Source organism: Nothobranchius furzeri, chromosome 7, assembly GCF_043380555.1.
Source record: "Nothobranchius furzeri strain GRZ-AD chromosome 7, NfurGRZ-RIMD1, whole genome shotgun sequence".
NCBI classification, from domain to species: domain Eukaryota; kingdom Metazoa; phylum Chordata; class Actinopteri; order Cyprinodontiformes; family Nothobranchiidae; genus Nothobranchius; species Nothobranchius furzeri.
In genome coordinates, this window is record NC_091747.1 from 59867380 (window position 1) to 59894000 (window position 26621).

At 42.2% G+C, this 26621-nt stretch overlaps 1 protein-coding gene across 6 annotated transcripts in view; it reads left to right on the top strand.

Moving 5' to 3' along the window:
* LOC107383076 (A-type potassium channel modulatory protein DPP6) overlaps positions 1-26621 on the top strand; it is a 371266-nt gene that overhangs the window by 276112 nt on the left and 68533 nt on the right. For all 6 annotated transcript variants that reach the window (XM_054751024.2, XM_015955500.3, XM_054751025.2 and 3 more), the window contains 4 exons: positions 14269-14363; positions 14811-14885; positions 17739-17791; positions 21153-21234. In XM_054751024.2, coding sequence (XP_054606999.2) covers positions 14269-14363; positions 14811-14885; positions 17739-17791; positions 21153-21234 — 305 coding nt within the window. The remainder of the gene's footprint in view (positions 1-14268; positions 14364-14810; positions 14886-17738; positions 17792-21152; positions 21235-26621) is intronic.

The window sequence follows — 26621 nt, forward strand, 5'->3', positions numbered from 1 at the left end:
CCGTACATCTCCGAGCAAACATGGAGGAGAGTTGATTATTATTATGTTTTATATAGTACAATCAGAAGTAAGATTACACATAACTCTAGCAGCACCTTGTGAAACATCATATCTACCACTTTATTAACTCTGAACCGCTTAAATAACCTTAATTCCCTCCAACCTGACACAGCCAAGCAAAACAACGGAAGTTTCAATTTCGCCATGAAACAGAACGCGTAGACTGCTTTGCCGCTGGCCGCTACCGCGGATCGCCTCCCGTGTGTCAGGTAATAAAAGCGACAGCGACAAATTTCGCTGATCGCGGTCGTTTGTCGCCTCCCGTGTGTCGAGCCCATAAGGGTTGTACAACTGCCCAAGGCACTTCACAACACAATCAGTCATTCACCCTTTCACACACACTGGTAATGATGAGCTACAATGTAACTACGACAGAAGCGAGTCCCTCCGGCCACCACCACCAGGCAAGGCGGGTTAAGTGTCTTCCCCAAGGACACAACAGCAGCATTCTCTGGTCAGGGCCGGGATCAAACCTGCAACCTTCCGATTACTGGACAACCCGCTCTACCTCCTGAGCTGCTGCTGTCCCATATCCAACGCTGAGCTTCACTAAGTTTCTGCATGGAGTCTAGTTTTTCCAGACGGCGCTGTAGGGGGAGCTTTTCACCTGCTTTACGGCTGTTAGCTGTTATGCTAGCGGTTAGCTTTTTCAGTTCACCAATCGTAAACAAAAAGCACAAGAAAAAGAAAAAACTCGCTCCTGTAATTTTTCTATTTTTAATCTTTTTATTAAAACTAAGAGAGTTGATTCAGAAACAGACTTTAAAACCCTCTAGCTCTTGGGTTATCTAAAAGCAACTGCTTCGTGCTACACCCTCCATCTGTATTCTAATCATGCTCACGAGGCTTTCACTAAGTCTCCGTGGTTAGGTAATTGCACAGTTAGCAGACATGACTGATTTCTCGCAGAACCGCCTTTTTTCCACCACTCCATCTGACGCAGACGCGGCATCAACATCTTCTTCAGCCCACCAAGGTGAAACCTGCCTTTTGGGATGCCGTGCAGGCTCTCCCAGCAGCTGTTTGCCATTTTAATGACGACGTTTCCTCTTGTTTGCCACTCCGGGAGTCCTCGTTTTCACTCTGATGTTTGTTAAATATGATAAAGGGGGAGCCATTTGTGGAGCAATCGACCAGTCGGGACGATGCAGAAGTGCCATCACTGTGACTTTGAGCAGAACTTATGGCTGTGATTAAGATGAGGGAAGCGTGCTTGTTTTGTCTGGGTGTACAAAACAGTGGAGAATGAACTAGCTTTTAAATGATGGAGGCGCTCTTGTTTCTAATGACTCAGACTGGCCAGTTGTCTCTTTCCCTTATTGTCGTTTTGTGTTTTGACACAATGTGAGTAATGGAGTGAACATAGTTTTTAATGAAGTTCTGCTCCAAATAATTAGTCTTCACGCATTCTCTACGCATCCTCGGGTTGTTCGGCATTGATTTGGGGTAAAAGGGTGTTGTTATTTTTGTTTTTTTGTTTTTTGCTCAGAGTGAAAATTTCCCTCTCTCAGGAAGACACTGACAAAACAAGCTGTGAAATAAACTCTAGCTGTTCAATCTCTATAAGGACCGTCAGGACCAGGAAGAATGTGATGCAGGCGTCTCTGGCTAATTCATCAGTCTCTTAGCTCTGTAGCTGCTAACGTCACAGCTCAGCATCTGAAAAGTTCTGCTTTATCTTTGTTCCAAAGCAGAGCAGCAGGATGCTGCTAAAAATAGACAATTTTCTCTTATGGAGTCTAAACTCTTAGGCGTGGTTTCTTTAAATAGTCCTCTGATTAGTGTCGCTCTTTTTCATTCTTTCATGAAAAAGAGAGGCAGAAGCCAGTTTTATGTAGCTAAAACTTGGAAAAGTACATAAAGGCTAGTTTGTCTCTCATAACTTTTATTTATTTATGTAATTATTTATTCTTTACTTATAAATTTTGAGTTTAGCACCATGAACTGAGGTGAAATCCCATTTTCGTTGGTAAATTTAAAGGGACAGTGTGTATTTTTCCTGGCGATAGGGGGCAGTATATACCTAAATTGTTGCAAGCAAGCAGTATTTTTGTGTTGGAGTAAGACCTTACTAATGCATGCCCATTAGGGTCAAAAAGCCCTGGAAAGTGCAAACTTTAACAAAATAACAAGCACACCGGTCTCCCTTTCATCACTGTCAACAAGTGAAGAGGTAAATGTGTAAAACAACAACATTTAAGAATGACAAAAGTTTTTTAATTGTTTGTTACCAATCAGTTAATGTGTTTTGTCCTAATCGGCTCCTGTAGAAGGAAACATGGCATCCAATATGGTGTCGCCCAGAGACTCAGACCTGCTCCCATGTTTTTTAGACCTGATTTTTATGGCTATGTGTTACAAAGTCGCCATTATTTTTGAAGAACTGGGCATCATTTCATTCATTTTCAACATTTTGATGGACAATTCCAGAGATTTATGGTAAAAACTACACATTGTCTCTTTAATGCAGTTATGTGTGTTTCAAAATTTGAGGTGGATAAAATTAAAGTGTCTGCAAATGTTTAAAATGTGGTACAATCATTGATTTAGCATGACGTTTTTTGAGGTTCTCGGTAATATATATGCTTGCCATTTGAAAATCCAAGATGGCTGCCTATTTTCCTACCATCAAGAATAGGTTTCCATTGTTTCAATGAACAGCCAGATCCTGTGGATGGAGCTAAAAGTTCCCTATCAAGATTTTTAATTTTTTGCTGGTCTTTGAGAAAAATGTAGAAAAAATATCATCAAATAATTGGAAAAAAAAATTCTTCATTCATTTAAAATGATTATTTTTTTTTAGACATTACTGAAACATTCTTTAGAAACCTTGATGAGATGTAACAAAGTTGCAATTAGCCAAACATCTTCATTATCAGCTGCTGGCGTGGACCTGCTGTAACAGGCAGCATAATCGGTTCCTGTCATTTGAACAGATGTATTGATGTGTGTCTAAATTCCAGTTTAATGTTCTAAACCAGATTCCAATATTGCAATATTCACAAAACAAACTTGAAGCTGATGCCGTTTATTTAGATGTTCTCCATCAGCTCTGGTGCTAAGCCCACCCAACGTCTCCATAAAGAGCTGTGATTGGCCCAACCTAAAATTGTCTGAGCCAATGATAGATGTGCAGATGTTACTGGAGCGTGGCTAGACCGACTTGCAGAGATGGAGTCATTGCTTCTGCCATGGTTTGTCTAGATTTCTGGGAGAAAACCTCCTCTCTAATCAGAACTACCTGACTTAACTACAAGATATCTGGAACAAAGTTCTCTTATTCGTTCAATTTTTACCCATAATGCATAGCGCTGTGTGTGGTGAAAATTTAAAAAAGCATATCAGCACCAACAGCCTTTAGCAGCTGTAAGCACGATGGTAGACGGCTGATGATTTGGGATTTTTCTGTTGGTCATTGAGCAATGCAAACAGAAGAAAGTAAACTATGATTTTAAAACTAAATCTAGAAAAAAGAAACTCAACTTGGAGATAAAGATGGAAAAAATACAAAGATTAAAGAAGCAAACATGTGACTTTTTAATCAAGAGATCTGGAATTTCTCAGTAGGTGAAACAAAACCATAAAACAAGCATTTAAAGGTAATTTCTTCCTGTTTGAATGTGTTTTATTAAAAGTTGTGTAAGTTCACAAGGACTAGCTCAAAGTTCGTCTCACACAGATGGCATTAATTCATGTTCATCACTAAAATATTCTGCAGTTTCATAATGAGCTGGTTCTTACTCATTTATCATTTTTATGAAATAAATGAGATTTTTTAAACGATTTTAAGAGTTAGTGCATTACTTCATACATTTTAATGTAGACAAAGTAATGCTAATTATTTCATAAAGGGCATGTGTTAATTTTATACCCATGAATTGTTTATACTAATGAAATTTTTAAGTAAATGTGGGACAAAAACGTACTTTTGCTGTTTGTATGACAGTAAAAGTAATTTATTCAGTTTAAACAGGTTTTCAACAGGAGATCTTTGTTGTGGTTTCTGTCCGTGTTGTCGTTGTTAATTATTTTACACACTGGCGTTCCTAATGATCCATTTATGAACACAAACAGCATTCCCAAGCTGTCCCAGTGCTGTCAATCATGCAGCAGTCATGCACCTGTGACTGGAACACACCTGACAGCATTTAAAGCTCCAAATGAGTGAAGACCAGCAGGAGGGTGGGTTGGATTCAATCAATCAATCAGCCAATACTTTATTAATCCCAGAGGGAAATTAGAGTTTCAGTACACACAATTCAGAGATCAGACATACTGGGCAAGACACATGACAAGAATTGGTGACTGTGGTCGTTCGCAACCCGAGTCGTGCTACTTTAATAGAGATAAGAGGGTTACATGAGGATTGGTTCAGGTGGAGGGAAAAAAAGGCACTTCAGAGTTACCCTCCACCGGGAGGTCACTGCCGAGCTGAGCTTAGATTTTAACATGTACCATTTAACCATGACATTTAAATGTAATAGGGTAAAACCCAGTGCATCTAACATAATGCTGCACTTTAGAAAATGGGTTGAAATATAACTTGTTGGTGGAGCTGGGTTCCCACTATCGGCTTGTGAAGCTCTCGGGAGACCGATGTTTTCCACCCGGTTCTCCCCTCCCCGCAGCTCGGCGCCTCTTTGTCTGATCGCGGCTTCTGTCTGCTGCGCGGGCTGCCGGCTTTCGGGAGACCTCTGTGTTCCACCCGGTTTTACCCAGCGGTCAGCCCGGCGTATCTCTGACTCAGAAGCTCTGGTGTTGTGCACAGTTAACTCCGGTTGTAGCTAGGTTGCTACCTCCGTTAGCTTAGCTCCCATCTCCGCATTAGCTGTGGGTTAGCTTCAGGTTAGCTTGTAGCTAGTTCGACTGGGTGTCGTCAGTTGATCTCAGCCTTACAGCCCCACCCTCAGCTCCACCTCTCTTCCCTTTCGTGGAATTGTCTGGGCTTAACGGAACCTGTGACCTGGTCAAAATGGCGGTGGTGGCCACCTCCCATTTATCTTCAAAAATGTGTTATTGGAGCCTATGGAAACCCATTGTCCAATATTTATATGTCGATGGTCGCCCTTCAATTGCTCCCGTCTTCCCAAATTTCCAGAAAACCAGATATCCTCCCACTCCAATCAGGAGAAATCCAGTGATCATCAGACCAAATATCCACACGTCTTCGACATCCTCAATGGACAGCTGGGAGAGGCATACGACCTTCCATTCCCTCCAGGAATCCAACATATATCCCACCGGGTGTGTCCCCTGTGGACATGTGGGAGGCCCCTGCTCCGTTCTCATTGTTGAAAAAATCGTATCGATCGCATTGAATGACCAGTTTATCAAATCCATGGTTACTAAAAAAAAAAAAAAAGTTTTTCAGAAGAAATACAGAGAAGCGCTCTGTGGGCAGACAGGACAAAGAGCTTTGGGGAAAAAAGATAAGGGAGTGAAAGAGTGAAGCGTCTGTTCTCCTCGAGTGCCTGAAGTGAAAAGGTTCGGGGCCTCGATCGGCTGATGGTGTGGATGAGGGGGCGGGATTGGTGGTGGTGAGGGATAAGAGGACGTTTTTGGCCTTTCTGGTAGAGGCCTTGTGGAGAGTGAGGCATGTAGCGACCAACAAGTCGGTGATGCACGCGAGGTGACTGTTGCTGCAGAGACCTTTTTGGGGTTTGGCGACGTGTCCCCCGAGGAAGTTTGGGGGACTGCGTGTTCACGTGGGGTTGGGGGGTCTGGGTCTGCTGCTGGTAATGGGGCGTCCTTGGTGAAAGATGGGGAAATAATTACAGAGCAAATATTTATCCTATATATTTACTTCAAAAAAAGGTAGTTCGAATAATTTGCCATGCTAACTATTAAGCACCAACGAACCCTATCTTTATCCATTTAAAAATTCTAAAATTTTACGATATTATTGACCTGCATACACTGGCCGTAGTATATTAGGCATTTCCGGCTCATCTTCCACCTTATCTCCAAAGGATGTTTGAACAAAGATATAGTCTGAGAGGAACTGGGATTTTCAAAAAAAAAAGAATATTAGAACCAATAAAAAAAGACGTATGGATGGATAGATTAAAAAATTCATGCTCGTTGAAAATATTCAAAAAAAGTTTTAAAAAAACGCCTTACGTAACTACCAAGTACACCAAAATTAGTTTAGTCACACGTTTATACCTCTTGATTGATTTTAATTGATTTTGTTTTATTCATGTTTATACCTGTTGATTGATTTTGTTGAAATTAGGATGATGCATTTAATAACTGTATTGTTTACATGTTTATTTGCTTTTGATATTTATGACACTGTTGATTTTTTGTAAATAATTAATGGGTAGGCTTAAATAAGTTTAACTTCAGCCTATACCTTTTCGTTCATAAATTATATCTAAAGAAACTGTTTAATTTATAAGAGGAAGTTGTACTTGTGATAATTATTATGATCTTTATTAGATAATTATTTTCCTTTTCATGTGTTTCATATGTATTGTTATGACGGAAAAATAAATACAAATATAAAAAAATATTTATAAAGAGTGTGAGTGCTGGTGGTGGGGTTTTGTTGATGTGTGCATGGGGGTGGGGTTGTACGTTTACTTTGTTGAGCATGAAAGGAGGCGCTGGTTGGGCTGTGTTGGTTGTTGTGGCAGCAATACGCCTTTTTTGGCGTCCAGCCTGCCTTTTTCAAAGAAGAAGAAGAAGAAGAGGACCGACAGAAGAACGTCGCAGGGAGTTTAAGCACATTTTGCAGAGTAGCTCTTTTCAATTCAATTCAATTCAAATTCAAAAATACTTTATTAATCCCAGAGGGAAATTGATTATGATTCATGGATGCACGATCCTTACAAGATAAATGATAAATGACCCGCACTTGTATAGAGCCTCTCAGAGTAAGGACTCCAAAGCGCTTTACACTACAGTGTATCATTCATCCGTTCACACACACATTCACACACTGATGGTGATGAGCTACGATGTAGCCACAGCTGCCCTGGGGCGCACTGACAGAGGCGAGGCTGCCGAGCACAGGCGCCACCGGTCCCTCCGACCACCACCAGATGTAGTAAAGGTGAATAATCAGGCTTTACAACAATATAAGATTTATTGCCCAGAAGCATTTTTGAAACCAAAGAATATCAATCAAACACACATTATTTTTATTTGTTTTGCACCAAGTTTATATCTAATAAAATATGGCATGGAACTATACAACTTAAGGTGTGATGATATTCTGCGTTACAAGCTTTTTTATCACCTTGGGGAGATGTTGTGGACTCCTTCCTGTTACAGGAATTCTTCACAAAACACAAGAAATAATTTACCAAAGGCATTTTTTTTTATTTTTATCTGTGCAATGTATTGATAAATAATGTGCAATGGAAGCCTAGAAATCTAGACAGACAGTAGCAGTAACCAAGGAGTTTGGTCTGCAGGTCTTGTAGCCTCAGCAGGTCTGACACTGACATGGACAGTTTTGTGTCTTCAAAGTCACATTTGTTTGCACCAGAGCTGCGATGGGTAAAAACTACAAAGATGGTGCCGGCTCAGGAACTGCACTCGTTTGAAAGGGCTTTGGCAACAATTTAGTAGACTTGAGCTTTTCTTTGAGACATGAGCATATAGAGGTACCTAAGTAAATGGTAAATGGCCTGTATTTGATATAGCGCCTTCTAGAGTCCTGTAACCCCCCAAGGCGCTTTACAACACAACCAGTCATTCACCCATTCACACACACATTCACACACTGGTGGGGATGAGCTACAATGTAGCCACAGCTGCCCTGGGGCGCACTGACAGAGGCGAGGCTGCCGAGCCCTGGCGCCACCGGTCCCTCCGACCACCACCAGCAGGCAAAGTGGGTTAAGTGTCTTGCCCAAGGACACAACGACAGCGACAGACTGAGCGGGTCTCGAACCTGCGACCTTCCGATTGAGAGGTGAGCACTTAACTCCTGTGCCAAGTTATTTATTTTGAAGAAAGGTGTAATTGCTTCTTCTTTGATGGTGTGGTGGGCTGCCCCATTGACTGATAAAGGTATTAATTAATACGTCGCATTGTTTATTCCTCTGATTGGTCCAAACAATGTCCAATTAGGTGTAGAGATAGTTTGTAAGAGAACCGTAGATTTCTGCCCTACGACTCGTTGATTTCAGTGACTCGTGGCCAGACTATATATGATGGCTTGCCAAGCTAGTGCAATGGTGCTTCAAAGTACTTTTAAGTCCTACTGTGTTTTATCCCACGATAACTTCAACAGAAGGTATTTTCATCTCTTGAAATATTTTCATGAACGGCGTTAGCTCATGAATGGTCAAGCTCAATGTTTTTCACTAGTTTTATATGTTGGAATCTCTTTCTTAAAGAAACTTTGTTGAAAATGAGCAGGTCTTTGATGTCATACACTATTTATTGCAGATACACAAAAAAATCCAGATATTTCATAATGCTTGGAATCCCCACTGCGGCTGAAAGACATCTCTGCCTCACGCTGTGTGTTCACAGGACTCCAGTGTTTAAAGTCCTGAAAGAAAACCACTTTTTTCTTTGATCACGTTGCTGATCTTGCTGAGGTGTCTCGGTTGATTGTTCGTTGTATCACATTTGCTTTATTTAGCAGACACTCCTATCCAAACCTGCTTTCAAGTAACGACCGCTTTGGCGGCAAGAGTTCAGCATGTTATTCAGCGAGGAGACCGGGGAGGTTTTCAAGGTTAGAAGTTGTTAAACAGACAAGGGTTCCTTTGAGGTACTAAAGATGCAAGGGAACCAACATTTGTGATGGCAAATAATCTGTTTCCAATGTTTAATCACATAAAATAGACATAAATCATCAGAAATGTGTCCCAACTGTAATGCCGAAGTGTCAGAGATTAATGAAGCTCGCAGGCGGCGGTGATTGGCATCCCAGATAAACATAAATGACTTCTTCTGTGAAGACTGGCCAAGAGCAGGTTGGCTGCACCGTGGGGGGTTTTGTGTTCCGTCAGCGAGTTCAGACTCGAGGTTTTTCCTCATTTGTTTGTTCCAACATTCGTTTGTTAGTATTCTCATTTATCAAGACAGAGCTGGATTCCAGCCTTCATCATCACAGAGCCTGCAGACCTTTGCAGTTGTAAAAAAAAAACAGATCATGGTTAATTTTGAGGGGAAAATTTCAAAGATGTGACTTGTTAAGTAAATTTGATCCATTTTAGGCCAAAGAAAGTAAAATCTGTGTGGCTGAGTTAAATTGTAGCACTGTTATTTGGTCTTGAAGCAGCTTGTGTCACTTCCATCAAACCAGTCATCATCTGCAGCCTTGGGCACGGACAAATGACCTGGAACCGCCAAGAAAAATCCCATTTCATCCCGAACTTAACACTGCTGCCCGGCTAACCTCTCGGCTAACAACAGCCCTACAGGAACCGGCTATTTCAATCATTCTTTAATCACATGATGGTGGTTTATGTTGAGGTTACGCTTTGAGATTAAAGACCTTCAAGCAGGATTTCACCAACATGCTATTTCTTTGGCCCTGAGTTTATTTTCATGGCAACAGTGAGATCAGGTCTGTTTGTCCACATTATAAACTCAGCTGGAGACAACATTCATCCAAAAATAACAATTAACTGGGATTTTTTTTTTTGTTGTAACTTGAGTTTTTAGACAATTCTGCAGTTATTTGAAAACTTGTTTACACACACTCAAAGTCATACGTGCACTTCCACCAAGTGTCCTTCATAGAGGACCGTAGGCTGCAGTGTGGGTATTGGGACTGGGCCATGCATCATCCATCCTTCCATCCATCCATCCATCCATCCATTCGCCCAAACACCCCCCACCCATCCACCCCCTACTTCCAATTATCCTTCATGCGTCTTTTTGTTACTTTCATGCATATTTTTTCTCATTCCACTTATCTTTTTGCCTTTGCCAAAATTCAGGATGGCCACCATCACAAGCACAGAGTTTAAACTCAACTTTATTCAAATAAGTTTGCTTCCTTGTTTTCTTCCTGCCTCTTCATCTTCCTCCTTCTGCTTTCTCGTATTTCATCTTTTTCTGGACTTGTTTCCTTCCATATTTTCTCTTGCTTTCTCCTCTTCTACTGTAGCTTCCTCCTGAATTCTTTGGTTCTTCTTCCTCCTCATTTGAGCACATTATGGCAAAAACTTGGCGTATCTTAGACGTTTCAAATGGCTTCCAACCTTTTCAGAAAACATAAACAACCTATATTTTTCCAACTAATTTTTGTCCACCATGAGTCTGACCTCAGAACCTAAAGGTGGAGGCTGTTCTAGTTCTCTGTTTAGGACGGTCACTGTTTTAAAGGATCTATTATTTCAACTTTAAATGTTCAAAACTTTTCATCTCATTTCAACAGCTCAGCTTCAGACAGAGTGTCTCTTATGGATGCAGTTTCCATGGAAACCTCAAAAAATCTGGAACTAAAGCCGGGCGTACACTGTGCGACTTTTTCACTTTTTTGAGCCGATTTTCCACTCGTGCGAGAATCCACGAGATCGGGGCGAGTTTTGCGCCGAGCGGTCGTTTAGTGTACAGGGGGTTACGAGAGGCGATTAACACCACGTGACCAGCTACCGATCAGCAGTCGTGAGCTCGCACGAACTTCTGGCGTGTTTAATATTTCGCTCGTCCCTCGTGAGGGTATCGCACTGTTGAAGCGGCGCTGCGAGCAGCTGCGACCCAAAAAGCATCAGAACCGCTCACGGTGCATGCGTAATCATGCATCAACACTGTTCACCCGCTATTTCCCTAATAACACACGTTGTTCGTTTTTGTTTCTACACGTTTTTTTACTCACAAAGATTGTCAAGAAAGCGTGTTTATCGTGTTCATGTCAAATTAAACTGATCACAAAACACAGATTTACTTTCTTTATTTAGTTTTCCTCATCCAACCCCCATAACTCCCTGTGTGTCCTCCTGCAGCACTCCCGAAGGACAACAGGCAAGACAAGACAAAAAAGTCTGCCGTGTTGAGTAAAAACTGCTATTTTTAGCACATTTTTAGGGCCGATGTGTTGCTACCAGACGTGCAGTGTGAGCGCATGACTCGTGAGATCTGCCCTGCGAGGAAGTCGTACAGTTTGAACTGAAGCTGAGTGCTACGAGTGGGAAAATCGCACAGTGTCCGTCCGGCTTAAGCCAGTTTCATTTTCCAGTTTTGGGACATCGCTAAACTTTTTTTTTCCCCTAAGATTCAAGATGGCTGCCATAGTAAACAAACAAAAGTTAACAATTCATCAGTTTTGTGCTTGAGTTTGGTGTGATTCTTGGGTTTAGGGTTACCATCTAAACCAGTGATGAAAATGGTTCTGGGTTTAAAGCACTCTGGTTTAGGCACCTCTACAGTCATTGGTTGACGGCTTCCAGCGTTGTTGATGACTGATTCTGTTGGACGAAACCAACTTTAAAGCTAATTTAAACTCATTATGAGTTTCTGTTTTACTTTTTCCTCCTCACTCCAGCGCTGAGCCCCACCTCTATCTGCGTGGCGCTGCTTCTGCATCCCTGTGGTGATGGCAGGTTAGGGCTGCGCCCAGGGCTCGAAGCTGTATTAATAAGACATACTGCTTTGAAAAGATTAAGATCAGAGTAGAAAACAGTGCCCTGGGCTGATGCTCAGTGAGTGAAGGTAGAAGAAGTGGAAGCAAAAGAGCAAGAAAGGGATAGACAGAAGCGAAGATGCAATGCCTTAGGTTCTGTGAGAGAGTACGCCTTTGAAAGAGGCAAAAACATAAAGCTGAAAAGGTGAAGGAGGGATAAGGTCTAAAATGAAGAGCTTTGCAGGAGAGCTTATGTGGGCCAGTGATGGGAAGAATTTGAGAGATCTGTGGTATTTTCTGGGTGTCTTAAGGTGTGTGGTTAAAGAAGAAGATCAGTAAATGGGAGAGAGATAAAGATGAAAAGTTACGCGTTTAAGTCGAAGCTTGCCCATAAAAACAGCCACATCCATTTCCCAGACCACTGATTTACTGTCATGCATTTTTACCCATTCAAACCCCAACTTTGCAGTTAACTTTTCTTCTATAACGGCAGATGATTTATCAAACTGGTGCCCTTTTATTTATCACCATGATTCCTCAGACGGACTCCATTTTACGCCCTCGTTAGTATGCCAGTGGCTTTTAACAAGGGGACAAAAGCTGTTGAGGGAAAGTTTGGCTATGCCAATCTAAAAGTGTCTGAAACTGCAATCCCAAGCACGTTTTGCATTAAAGCCATTGTGATGGTAATTTTGTCACCTCTAATGGACAATTAGACATGCTAGCAGATAGAGAGCACTTTGCATAACAATCTCTGGGTTCTAATTACCTCGCCAAATGGCGTGGTTGTTCGTGTGCCTATGGATCACAGGAGCAATAAGACACGGGAGCATGGAGAGATTGGAGGTGAAAAGGGGCAGTTGCCATATTAATCTTATCCTTCCCTGACAATGACCTGATGGATTAAAGACTGCAGGATCTTTCCTACATCTGTCAGATAATGGCTCCCTTCAAAGGTATCCCTCCGTTGCCTGAACTTTGAAACTTTGCCTTGAAAAATGTTCATAAGGTATTTTTATTGTATTGTGGTAATACGTTGAATTGTGTATAGTCACTTTTCTTGGTTAAGTTGAGATTTTTTGCATTCTTATTTTCCACTTTGATGCAACGACAGCTATTTCCATCAAGCCAACTAAAATTGTATTGCATAGTCCGAGAAGAGTGAATATTGGAGAAATATTGACATAAAACACAATTCTGACACCAGCCTCCTTGATTTGAAAATGTTTCTATTTAGAAAACTGGACAAATGTGTTACTCTTGAGAATGGCATACACAATCTCACATGAGACCTTATATGATCTGTTACTCCTGAGAATGAGTGTGAATCACTCAGATACTACCGTGCGAAGTTATCTGGAAGCTATGACCATTTGTACAGATGTTTTGAAAGTCAGTTGGCTGCAGTAGCAGTCTTCAGTTATTTTCCAACTTTTATTCCAAAATGTTCTGCAACAATCTCATGCAATGTGTAGTTTTTGGAACATACACATGCTTGGTTTGTGGATGACTCTTAATGAATACAAGATCAAATGTTAGACCAATATCTACAAAGGCGACTGTATTACAGCATTTTGTGTGTTTATAAGGTCAGTTGGCCGTAGCAGCAGGTTCCAAAAGTATTTGGCAACATTTTGAGCAAAAAATACAATATTTAACGCTTGTAGTATTTTAGAGGGAAGGCCTTTCATTGCTTCAACACCAATTATTAGCTTATTAGCTTAAAAGCTGATTGAATCGTGACCATTTTCTGTTTTTTTAACTCGGATTAGTGCTGGTGGCCATCTTAAACTGAGCTGAATCTTATGCAGCTTTTTCATATTTTTTAATCATTGTCTTGAGCCAGTATGTGCTAAAACGACCCTTTACGGGGTTAATTAAATGTCACACAGACCCCACTGGCTCCGTGGCCAGAATACTGCACTTGCAACTTCAGAGTGCTGATCTGAGAGTGCTATAGGTTGGACGTAGTAAAGTGGAGCTGACATGCCTGGTGCTGGAGTCTGCTTCCAGCACCAGGCATGTTCTAGATCATGAAAACAGCTTCATTGTTTGATTTAGTGATGAATTGCTCCTGTAGACACTGATAAAGGCTGAGGAGACATTTCTGCTCTTGGATTAAGGTGTTAAAGAGACGAACGCACAGCGAGAAGAGTTTTACTTTCGTTTTTACTAATGGACACTAGGGGGTGTTAAAGCAAACCAAAACTGCTTGGTATTGCTTTAAAGTTATTTAACTGTAGATATAGGCCCAACAGATAATGATGTCTAACTAGCACCAGCTCGGTGGCCTAGTGGTAGTGTCCGCCCTGAGACTGGGAGATCAGGGTTCAATTCCTGGTTGGGTCATACCAAAGACTTTGAAAAAAAATGGGACCCAATGCCTCCCTGCTTGACACCCACATGGGTTGGATTGGGGGGTTAAACCACCAAATGGTTCCCGAGTGTGGCTGTGTCTGCAGCTCACTGCTCCCCCAGGGGATGGGTCAAATGCGGAGAACAAATTTCGCACACACATCAGTGTCTGTGACAACTGATGGGACTTTAAAACTATAAGTGTGATGTCATCTGCATACATGAGGAATGAAAATGTATCTATAGTCTGACAACCATACTTCTTTAACCGTCTTAATGACAATTGTTCTTTTGCTTCTGTTTTCCTTTTATTACAGGTAACGAGCTGTTGTACCGCAACAGGGACGGTGATGTTGTGAAATACAACATTGACACTGATGAGCAAACCGCCTTGGTTCACAACAAGAAATTTGTAAGTATCTCATCCTTTTATTTATCTTTTCTTCTCTTTTAAATCATCAAGGTGAGGCATGTCTATGAATAAAATCAAAAGTGCTCTTTAGAGCCAGCAAGCCAGACCCCCTACAGCTCTTTTTATGACACAACTTAATCAGACAATGCATTACTTCATTGAAATTTGCTGCCAATGTAGCATTTAATTCCCGATTATGTGGCCAAATGTCAAGATGGAGATCTGGCAGCCAAACTGTAATGGCTTACGTGCTGACACAAATAATATCTGCCATCAAATTCCCAAATACCAGAGCAAAGATTAATGTAACCTCTGTTTGCGTCTTAAGGCAAGCAATCTGTCAGAGGCAGGAATTTAAGGACTAGTTTAATAAGAACACCGCGCATGGTTAGAGATATCATCTCTCTGTTTTTTTTTCTTTCTCTTCAACATAAATCTGATTCACAGGAAATGTACAAAGCCAGCAAGTATGAGGTGTCCCCTGACATGAAGCACGTGCTGCTGGCCTACAACGTTGCACCGGTGAGCTCCTCATTTGTTTGCTTGTGGTTTGAATTAGAAAAGTGACAGACAAATATGTCAGGTGCTTCACAAACACGGGGAAGAGGTGGGGGAGCTCGAGGGGAGCAGAGGCAGGGGGAAGATAGAAAGGAGGAGAAAGTAATCACGGCGAGGAGTGAAGGCCCGACGCATGCTGGTGCCTGTCAGCGACGGCAGCGAGGTGTGTGTGTGTGGGGGTGGGGGGTGTTTAGGCTAGCACAGCTGAACGGAAGCGTGGCGGGGGAGGCAGCAACACAAACAACCCCCCCGGCGCTGTACGAGGAGCAGATCGACGGTGAGAGCGGGAAGCGTCTGCTGCGGAGTTATCATTTCTGTGCAGTTCTTGAATAAAGTGACTTCCAGCCTGACGTGAATCACAGCATTTCAACTCCTAATATATAAACATCAGATACACCGAGTCACTTAACTACCTGGTGTTTGTGTTCTCCTTTCATTCTGCTTTACAGAGCTTCTGTAGGGAGAATTAGTTCCTGTTGTTAGTCTTTGAAGGATGTCTGTGAAGGATACATAATCCTGTGCTATTGCCAGAAATGAACGGTGGATATTTTCTGGCACGGTGTCACGAGGCACGTGTTTGTATTTTTTATCCGTCCAAACCCTCGTCACTTTGACAGATGACAGCCATTGCTCCTGTGCGTTCGCTGCAGCGGCACACAGTCACATGCGTGCTTTATCTCTAACAGAGTATTCATCTCGTTCATGCTAATGTTTTCACACTAACACATGCAAATCTTCCAAATATGACGGTAAATATACTGTTTAGGATCCGTCTGACTGTTTATTGCTGTTGACATAAGAAGTACGTAAAGCTGTAGCATGATTTAAAAACGTTTTTAGGGCTCTGAAGGTGATCCTGGAGATCTTTCAGGGTTTGAGTGGACTAGACTGGATGTGTTTAGTTGCTTTTACTTTTCACGTTTTGGAAACATTTAAAGCATTAGCAGGGGTTCCAAACCGAGTTGCTTCGGTAGACCTGAGGATCGGGTCTCTGCTCCGTGCAGATGGTGCAGGGCTGTTGGCTTCATCGCGGCGATGCTCAACTTCACTGGAGCGGTTCACAGCTGAGTCGGAATTAGAATGGGAATCGTCTCCTCCAAATCCGAGACCTTGGTCTCAAGTTGGAATAGGTAGAAGTCCTTTTCCATGTCAAGGACAAGGTCCTGCCCCAAGTATTTCTGGATCTCGTTCATGAATAAGGGAGAAGTGGAGCGTGAGGTCAATAGGCAGATTGGTGCTGCGCCTGCAGTGATGGTGGCGTTGTAGTGGTCTGTCGTGGTGGGGAGAGAGAGAGAGAGCTCAGTCGAAAGACAAATTTACCGGTCTACATACCTACCCTCACCTATGGTCACGAGCTTTGAGTAGTGACTGAAGGAATGAGATTGTGGATACAAGCAGCTGATGTCTGGGCTCTCCCTTAGAGACAGGGGGCGCAAGTCTCCTCCCGTTTCGGTCGGCTCACAGATTCAAGTCAACGGGGCTAAACGAGTTATTTTCTTATCCCCTTAGCCTTTCGCTCTAAATCACACATATGTGTTGTGTGTTTCGACCTCATCTGTCGCGTACTTTGACATTTACTAACTTGTAAAGGTTCATAATCAGCATCAGACGTCGGCACAGAACCTCCTTTACCCTAGCGTAGCTGCTACTTACCACATGGACAGATTTATGATGGTTCTTTTCTCCTGAAGGAAGGGTTTGAAGTTCGCTGAACTTACAGCCATTTTTCCTCTGCTCTTCTCTGTGTCTGGTTCCGTGACGTCACTTTGGTGATAGAAAATAAGTCCAGGACCACATCCTGGACTTATTTTCACACAAAACCTAAAATAATGGTCCAGTAGTAGATGGGCGTTACTTGAGCTCCCTGTTGGGTTAGAAGGTCCGTCATCCAGGAGGGGCTCGGAGTAGATCCGCTGCTCCTCCATCACACACCTGCCACCATGCTTGACTGCTGGTGTGATGCTATTTTTTTGAAATGCAGTGTTAGTTTTACTCCAGGACAAAACACACTTTCCAAAGCGTTATACTTTTGTCTCACCAGTCCACAACACCTAGCGCTCATTCTCCTTTTCATCTGAGTTCGGGTCACAGGGGCACCCTAACCCTAACCCTCCCTTGCAACTTAGTTATTTCTTCTTGATCAACACAAACTTCATTCATAGACCCCCCCACCCCCACCCTCCCCCCTCCTATTGAATTATGAACGTTGACCCTGACCTTGACCTAGTGAGACCTGCATTGCTTTACGTGTTGTTCTGACTTCTTGAATTCCTTTAGAAAGAAGCACGGCATGTTGCTTTTTGACATCTTTTAGCCTATTTCATGTTGTCAGACCGGTTCTATTGAAATGATCATTGCATCTGACAGCTTTGGTGGTTATCACCTGGATCTGCAGGTGGAACTGAACAGCTTTAAGTTCTGACCTGAAAGCAAACACAGGAGAAATGTTTAAGTATGTAAATCAGCTTTAGCTACTCTGTGATGGAAGTGTAAATGGTTTTAAAAATGTATTGTTTTTGCTTTAGAGCCCAAGCTAACCTTATTTTACTGTTTTATGTTGATTTTCAACAATTTCCTTGTTTATTCTATATTTTTCTGTTCTCATTAACATCTCTTTAACTTTGAGTTTCCAAGACTTCTCTGCCATCAGCTTTAATCCTGTTTGCGTTTTCCTTTAATTTGACAGAAAACATTCTCTTTCCCTGTAATCTCAGTAGGGTTAAATTCAAGTAAACAACAGAAAACGCAAACTAATGTGAATAAAATTAATTTAGGTAAGGTAAATTGAATAATTCTCTTTGCCATCTCTCCTTCCAGGTGTACCAGTACTCCTACACAGCTTTCTACATCATCTGCAGTCTGGAAACTCCGTAAGTGCGGCGCTCCGGTTACATTTTGATTGCGTTATCCTGGAAAATCTCGCCTGACCTTCTCTGAAGGGATCTAATCCGCGTTTCCTCTCAGCGTCCCGCAAAGTGTCTCACCTCAACTTTATTGTTGAGCTCCGAGCCTCAACAAACTCTGCCTGGAAAGCCAGGTTATCAGATAATCCATGCCCTCAAATTCCAGTCGTCGTAATTCCTGCAGATTTTATCCTCGTCTAATTCTCTTCTCTGCGTTAGCCCTCCAAGAGCAGACTTTCGGTTAGAGTGAGACACAATCGTTATGTTACGAAACACTGAAACAAGAATTAGGAAGAAAAATACATTTATTTTTTCTAAATAAAGAGCAACTGAAGCTGAATTTGATTATCACTTTGAATCCAATGCATTATTTTTCCCATTTTTTTAAACTTCTGCATCCATTGCTTTTTTTTAAATGGGTCAATGCATAAAAAACTGAAATAATATTTTAAATAGCACCTCTCGAGATAAAAACCACAAGGCGCTTCACAAGCACAAAGATGTGGAACACTGAGAAAATATTGTAATGAAAGTAGCTGTGGGCAGCACGGGCAGAATATCTTGCCCTCCAGACAGAACCTGAAAACACCACCAGTAGGCAACGACTTATAAAAGACACGCTTTATTGCACACTCAATAAGATACAACGATAAAACACCATGGCCCAAGCCCTCTCTTCTAAAACCAACAGTCCAGCATGAGTCACACAAGCAGCAGTACTTAGCTGTCTCAGATGTGGTGACCCCCGTCCCCGGGGTCTGAGCTTCCAACGCCATCCAACTTCCCGGGGTGTAGCTTGCGAGGACGGCGGATACATCCACCAGTAAATCCACTGCCAGAGTCCGTAGCGGCAGATGTCGGCGTGGTCTTGGCACCACCTAAGCCCAGCCCTAGCTGCCTAAAGAAGGCGACCAGCCTTCCCTCCTGACGCTGGAACTCTAAACACCTGTTTAGCTATCTTCGTCGCCGGCAGCCCTAACCGGCTGCGAACGACCCCACCCCCCAAAGTCCGATGCCACAATGACAGGTCGACCACGCACACCTCTCAGCAGACCTGTCACCTTTTTATCCTCCCTGGCCTCGTTATGGATAACGAGGACCAGCTGGTGTCCAATCGCCACACCCTCAGAGCCCGGCAGCTTCCGTCTTCTGCCCATCACAATATTTTTAATGATTATTTCTGATTCTAATGGGTCTCTCTGAGTTTTTCATGCAGGCTGAGCATGAAAACAGTCTCCTACACCCATCTCCTGCATCAGCTTCTGACAGAAAATAGACAGTGAAACTCTAGGATGTGAAAAGCCTGACAGATTTACGTCACACTTTTATGGACTAACCCTTTTCGACACAGCGGTGAAGGCTGTCCGGAAATCAGCAGATTACGTCTCGGCTAGTTTAAGCTTGCCCTTAGCATTAGCAGCTCCACCACATAGCAGAACTCCTTCAGGCTTGTGTTATTTGTGGAGCTGAAACATCAGCGGTGCAGAGCAAATTGAGTCAATAGTCGTGTTGCTGTTATCGAATCCGGGGCGAGATGTCCCAAAACCCGTCGTCTGAAGCTCAGTTGTGATGTGGCTCACTTTTTTGTCACGATTGCGGATGGTAGGACCCAAAATGCAGAACCCAGGATGACAAGAGGCAGGAGATGAAATATAAGAAAATCCTTTATTTTGCAGGATGAGTCCAAAACAAAAATAAATCCAAAGGGCAGAATCCAGTAATCCAAAATGTCCAAAAATATAAACTAGTGATCAAAAACCACTGAAACCACGAGAAGAACCAAGAAACACTAGAGCTAGGAACGAGAGACTGACAAAGTAACACACTGACAGCAACACAAACAATGATCTGACAAAGACTGGCACAAGGAGGGAGGTATAAATACACAGGGAAATCAGGAACACATGGGCAGGTAAACAAGGGACAGGTGAAAACAATAAGGGCTGATCAGGGCAGGAGAGAGACGCAGGCAGGGGCAGAACGTGACACTTTTAGGTCTAAGAAATGGTGCACCAGTATATGTTCCCCCCCAAAAATGACCTACAGGGCATCCGTTCCTACCAGAGACCACTGCAAATGCATTGATTAAAGGAGTGTTTCACTCCTTTAAAGGGACAAACTTAACAATCACACATGTCTCTTAATATTTGAAGCAAGTCTTTTTTATGCTTCTTTTTGTTTCAGAAAACAAGAAAAGGAAGTCTGATGCAAAAGCGTTGGCACCCTGCAGAACTTTGTAGCACCCTGCATGTCAAGTCTGATAACTGGCAGCCCACTGAGACACTTTCAGATCTCTGTTAGAGGACTTTCACCCATTCTTTTTGCACAAAACCTGTGTTTGAAGCGTCACTAGATTACATGTACGAAGTCAGTCTAACTCAACACTTGAAAAGTTGCTTATTTTTAAACAATCAGCAAATTGTTTTTGCTCAAAACATACATTTTTAAGTAATTTAATCCTTAGAAATTCTGTCTTTTTCATCGCTGGTTGTTGGTGTGACGACTGACGGGCGTACACCTGAAAAGACTTGCAGTGCATTAATTAAAACACAAGCAGATGATGCTTTCAGCACCTTTATAGTTAAAGAGCAAGTCACCCCCAAACCAAGTATTTTTTGCTGATAAACTATACAAATTAATGTCTAATTGTGCTGTAGACACGTGTAGTCAATAATTTGGTACTTTAGAGCATTTTAGTTAAAATTAAGATATTCTGCCTAAAACTGTCAGCGTTGCGCCGTCGTCAGGTGAAAACTCTGCACTACATTTGAATTTAATCGGTCATCGCTATTGGCTAAGAAGTACACAATGACATTAGATGGTACATTATGATGTCACAATGTCGTTGTGAGCCTGTGTGTGTGTATTTTGTTAGTGGCTCCGCCCTCTCGGTCTGCCAGGCAACATCATTTGTTGCATTTTTTCAAACATGAAGTGGGTGTAGAGTAAGACTCTGGTAGGGGGTGACTTGCTCTTTAAACTGTTGCATGGCCTATTTTAATTTACCTGCAGGTCTTTTAGATGATTTTAGCTCAAAATGTTTATGTGCTGCCACCCAGTGGCAATCTCCCCTCAGAATAAGTAAATAAATAAATCCCAGCAGGCGACCGCTCTTCCACAGCGTTATGAAAACACGAAGTCTGTTTCTCCTGCAGTCTGCGGGGATAAGTAGAGCTCACGCTGCTACGCGGCGCTGGTATTTACGCTCACACGTGCTTCTCAGAGCATTCCACACTTTAGCTGCTGGAAATCATCATCACGTTTGTATTCAGGTCTTCTCCACCGCTGGTTGTTCTGATGTGTTTCTGCTCCCACCCCCACCCCACAGGGAGACGTGGAACCTGAATCCTCCAGAGGTGCGAAACGCTCAGCTGCAGTTCGCCGGCTGGGGACCTCAAGACCAACAGCTGGTAACATCCTGCTTCTGTTCTCCGTTCACACCAGACGTTCGCTGACAAACACCTTTAAAATATTAATAAACGTCACAAGAATCCTGCAGAAATGAACGAGCCGTTGCAGCAGGGAAAAAACAGACAAACACCCATGTCCTTTACCGCCTGTTTACGCTTTTAGGAGGCGGTAAAACTAATTATATTTCTGCTCCAGAGGGGCTTCCTATTGGCTGTTCAGTCAGAGGAGCTGGCGTGTGATAATTAAAAACAAACCGCAAAGGGAGACGCTATGGACACCTACTGGTGTAGATGAAATAATTGTTGTTTTATTGGTTTAATAATTGTTTAAAGTCTCTGATTACACTTGGGTGGAAGATTCACATAATTAATGTTAGCATCACTATCCTGTTAGGATGTAAATGGTACTAAATTCACCAAAGGTTTCTAACTCTAATGTGTTTTTATAACTTGTATGGGAAAACTCTACAGGTTTTATTAAATGTTGTTTGATTTATCTAAAGACTCCAAATAGGCAAGGCAGCTTTATTTATGTAGCACATTTCACGCACAGAGGCAATTCAAAGTGCTTTCCATTAGCGAGCATAGCATGAACATCAAAATCGAGACAGCACAATTAAAACACACAAATACATTCAGACCAAGTTAAATACACAACTCCATTTCAGATTTAAAAATCCGGATAAAAAGACAAAGTCGGAGCTGAGCAGTTACAGCGCAGAAGGTGCAACATAAGAAACATTCATTCAGAAGCTTAAATGAAGCTGAATGCATTTTGATATAAAGCTACTAAAGGTGGGGCACAGTTGTGGTCATGAGGAAGCTGATTCCATCTGTGTGCAGCAAAGTAGCTAAAACAGCTTCACCCTGTTTGGTTCTGACCCGAGGTTCTACCAGCTGACCGTTTCCTGAGGATCTCAGATCCGACATGTATTCTGGCCCCATGCCACTAAGTGACTTATAAACAGGGGTGCATATAATATTTTTGGGTTGGCACTCAGGGGAGAACCTATGGTTGCTGCTTGGTCCTCACATGTTTAATTCTTAACCCAACTCACAATAGGAACACGACAGAGTAACGCGCTGATGATGCAACATATTTTAATTTTGACTGAAAACAACAAGTACAACAGGTACATACTGCCAGCTTAACTTAAACCTTCTAATTTTCAAACAACATGACTGAATAGTCTGAATGTAAAACACAACGTGCAAACAGCTGCTTTTGTGATAACAAAAATCAAATTAAATGAATTTTAAAGCCCTTAATAAAATTGCTATTTCAGAGCACTGAAGTTTTTAAAATGGCATAAATGCTGTTTTTATTTCTACAGATTCTCATCCTCATCATCATCATCATCCTCCTCACTATCCTGACTGGCTTCCTCCAGTTCACACACAGCAGAGGACAACTTTCTGATGTTCTCTGCTGTTAGTATGTTTATCAGACGCTGGATGATTGAAGTTTTCAGTGCCTGTGTAAAAGGCGCTGTTTTTGTCTGCCAGGGTGGGATTTTCACGGCGTAATCTGCACCACATCTCTGAGCGTTCATCGTTTGTTTGAAGCCAGCCGACCTCCTGCAGCCACTTCTCCGCGAATACTCTTTTCTTTTGCGGTTCCGACTCAGTCTGACGGTTTTTTGGAGGCGGAGGAACACCAAAATAATTACTTAATGGAGCGTGCTTCTTGGACATTTTTAAAATGCTCCAGAAATGTCTGTCTTCCTCCACAAAATCTTAGGTGTGCAAATGCGTGCTGCAGCTTTTTTTCAGGTGCGCATTGTTTATTTTGACAGCGCATGCGCACCTGTGGACCACTTATGTGCACACCTGCTTATAAACTAGTAGAAGCACTTTGAAATGGATTCTGTAGTTTACTGGTAACCAGTGTAGTTATTCAAGAACAGGAGTGATGTGCTCAGTTCTCTTGGTTCTTGTTAACTCATTCGCTGCCAGCCGTTTCCTGACTGGTAAAGCCCTTCGCTGCCAGCGTTTCTCACCATTTTTACTGTTTTTTAAGAGTGACAGAACGTTGCGCGCTAGGATGATGTCGACACCAAAACAAACAAAGTGGAGACTCACCTCTTACATCAGGAAGAATCTGTGCGTTTCGAGCGTTATCCGTTCTTTCATAATCCGTTGTTGAATTGTGATCGGCAGAAGCTTTTCCGGTTCGCGCCTCACTTTTTTTTTTGCAGCAGCAGCGACCCAAAACGATCTCCTAACACATGTATTGTCTGCTTCCTGATCATGTGACGTGTGATGTATGCAGACGAAGATCAGCTTTAGAGCTGGGATGTTTGTTCTCACGGTGCGGGGGCTCGTCCGACGCCCACACAGTAAAAAAAATGCACCAAAAGTCGTCATTGGCAGTGAACGAGTTAATAATAGGGCAGTTCAATTATAGAAATGCTCATTAAGGATTTTTAACACAACTATTTGTAGATCTGGACATTTATTTCTTGTCTTCCAATGAAAACACTTAAGCGAAGGACAAACAAAGACCGGCGTTGGTGATTATTACCTTATTAATGCAGGAGAACTGTGTGAGAACCACCTCTCATTTACAAACATGACCTGGCCAACAGGCTGCATGAATAAGTAAAACAGTCAATGCATACAATTTAAAACAAAGCACAAACACAGAACTCGAAGTCAGTAAATCACTGATTTGTCAAACTCTTGACATTTGTCTTAGTCCTCAACTCTGTTCAGAGGATATTTGAAGTGTTTCAGAGTTCCTTGGCCTGACTGACGAGTTTTCAGAAGTTCCCGAAGAAGTAAAAACTCCTAAAGATTCACTCAAGTTTATCTTTAAATTAAAATGATTTGAATTGCAACTATTGGCTTTTGCAACTTTTCCATCTCTCTAGATCACACAATCAAATCTGCCGAAGCATTAATGAGCGTTGGTGTGCAGGTTTGCAGGGCAGTCACAATGTAAGTGATTACATCCTGCAGCAAAATGCTATTAATTACCCGTTATCTGATCAGTGGATTAGTTAACACACTTGATGGATTGATGTAGCCTCAAGTTTTCCGCCATCAGTCATGGAGGGTTTCATCACCGCCAGATGAGATGTGTTAGCATGAAGCAGCTGGTCTTCCTGAAGGTTCCTCAGTGGAGGAGATTGAGGTTAAAGAGAGAAACCCCAGCTGGAACAAGGCGAGCCAAAACCGGTGCTGTCAAACACGGGCTGTACTCTGAGTAAATCAGCCCACCTGCTATCTTAAATCCCATTTGCACTTGATTAAAACTCGTTTTATTACATGTCTATGCACAAACACAGCTGTCCCGCCACATGTTGAGCTATTACTGAAACATGTATGACATGACACAAGGCATCACATTTAAAAGCAATGCACAAAGACGGCTCTTATGAGTTTTTCCTTCCATCTCTGAAAGCAAATCCCCCGTTGAATGGAGGTTTTATTCCCTGTGGGCGGCTAATCTCCAACGCGCTAGTATGGATGCTTGCTGTAGCCTCGGGAGGCCATACTCGCGTATTACATTTGAGCTGAACAGCGAGAGAGGCTGCAACTCAGACTTTATCCAACCCGCCGAGGAGAACAATTTCTGTTCTACGCTCTGACAGTGAATTCCTTACGTTGCATCATGGCAGCGGTATGTCGGCTGATTATTAATTAAACAGGAGTAGATTTAGAGTTCCAGCCTGCATTTGCAAAGAGTTCCCATGCTATATTAGTTCACTGACACATTTGTTAAATTCCCACTGCTTGTGATGTGGTATTGATTGTCAAATGTGATGAAATCAAAGGAAATATCGTTAGTCTCGATTTGGAACGTGTGCACGCTGCTGGGGGTGCGAGCAGTACACCCTCTTGTGGTTGTGCGTTAGTTTTCCGTGTTTGATGCATCAGATCTCCTGTAAACAATCTGTTTCATTAAAGAAGCATCACGTACGCGTCAGACTGCTGTGGGAAAGTAAAACGCAAAATAATGTTATTCATTACAATAAGAGGCAAAACAATACATTACATTTTATAGGGTATGATTTTATGTTAAATGAAACACAAAAAAATGCAAAACAGTACATTAAAAGTAGATATGACTCAGTATGGTAACGTGTAAAACAATACCAGGCAGTTTGATAAAATGGTGTTTATCTCCAGCAATCTCTGGGCGCGCAGGCGGGGTGCACTCTGGACAGAAACACACACACACACACACACACACACACAGACAATTTTAGAGAAACCATTTAACCTAACAGTCATGTTTTTGGACTGTGGGAGGAAGCTGGAGTACCCAGAGAGAACCCGTGCATGCACAGGGAGAACATGCAAACTCCTTGCAGAAAGGACCTCTGGTTGGGATTTGAACCCAGCACCTTTTTGCTGCAAGGCAACAGTGCTAACCACTGCGCCACTGTGCAGCCACTTTATTTATTTAATCATTCATTCATTTATTTGTTTTTGTGCTTGAGATGTTTGTGTTTTTATCTTAGAAAACAACCTCCTTTTTCTGCTTCTGTTCACAAGCCTGACTCGTTTTAACAAAAATACACATAATTTAGGTCTTAGACTTGCCAGGCAAAAATCGTAACACATCATTGGGCTGTAATGCACATCTTAACGGTTGTTTTTGATGAATATTTTAGTAGTTGATACATGTGATCTGTAGTTTGAACACTTTCATTGTTGCAGCAGTAGCTAAAGCATAGAAATGACAAAAAGTAAACAACCTATAGAAGAGCCAATCATCACACTGTAAACCTAAAAAAATGGCCTTATTCGGGTTGTTTTTCACTGTCCAAACAAACAGAACTCATCACATTGTGTTTTCCACGCTCCAGATATTCTCCAAGCAGATTTCCACCTTTCCTCAGAGAACGGGGCCAGGTCTCCTCTCTGTGTTCTGGCCTAGATTGGCTTCTATACCGGGACTCCATGTGCATCCGAGAGAAACTAATTGTGACAGGTTCTGCTACTTTTTCCTTGTAAAGGTGCCTCTTCTATAGAAACCTTGGGTCATTTTCCACCGTGCATACAGAACGTTATTTTACTGAAGAACTCTGAGTTTTGATAATTTTCTTTAGGTCATCATCTTCCGTAATCCTGGGGATTCAACTTTTAAAAGCTCTCACCCCGAGAGCAGCCCCACCTTCCCCTGTTTACTGTAGGTGATGATGGTCCATTATTCTCTGGAACGAAGAGACTGACCTTCACTTTTCTCCATTGCCCCACAGGCCTGCGGAAGGGGGACAAAGTCCGAAACTTGGCCCAAAATTTGCTGTTAATTCAAAGTCAAGGTTTTTAATCAAGATGCCTAGTTTGATATCAAACAGAACTTTCTGGACAGATGTGGCATTTTATAAAGTATTTTCCTGCCTAATGTTTTCCATCCATCCATCCATCCATCCATT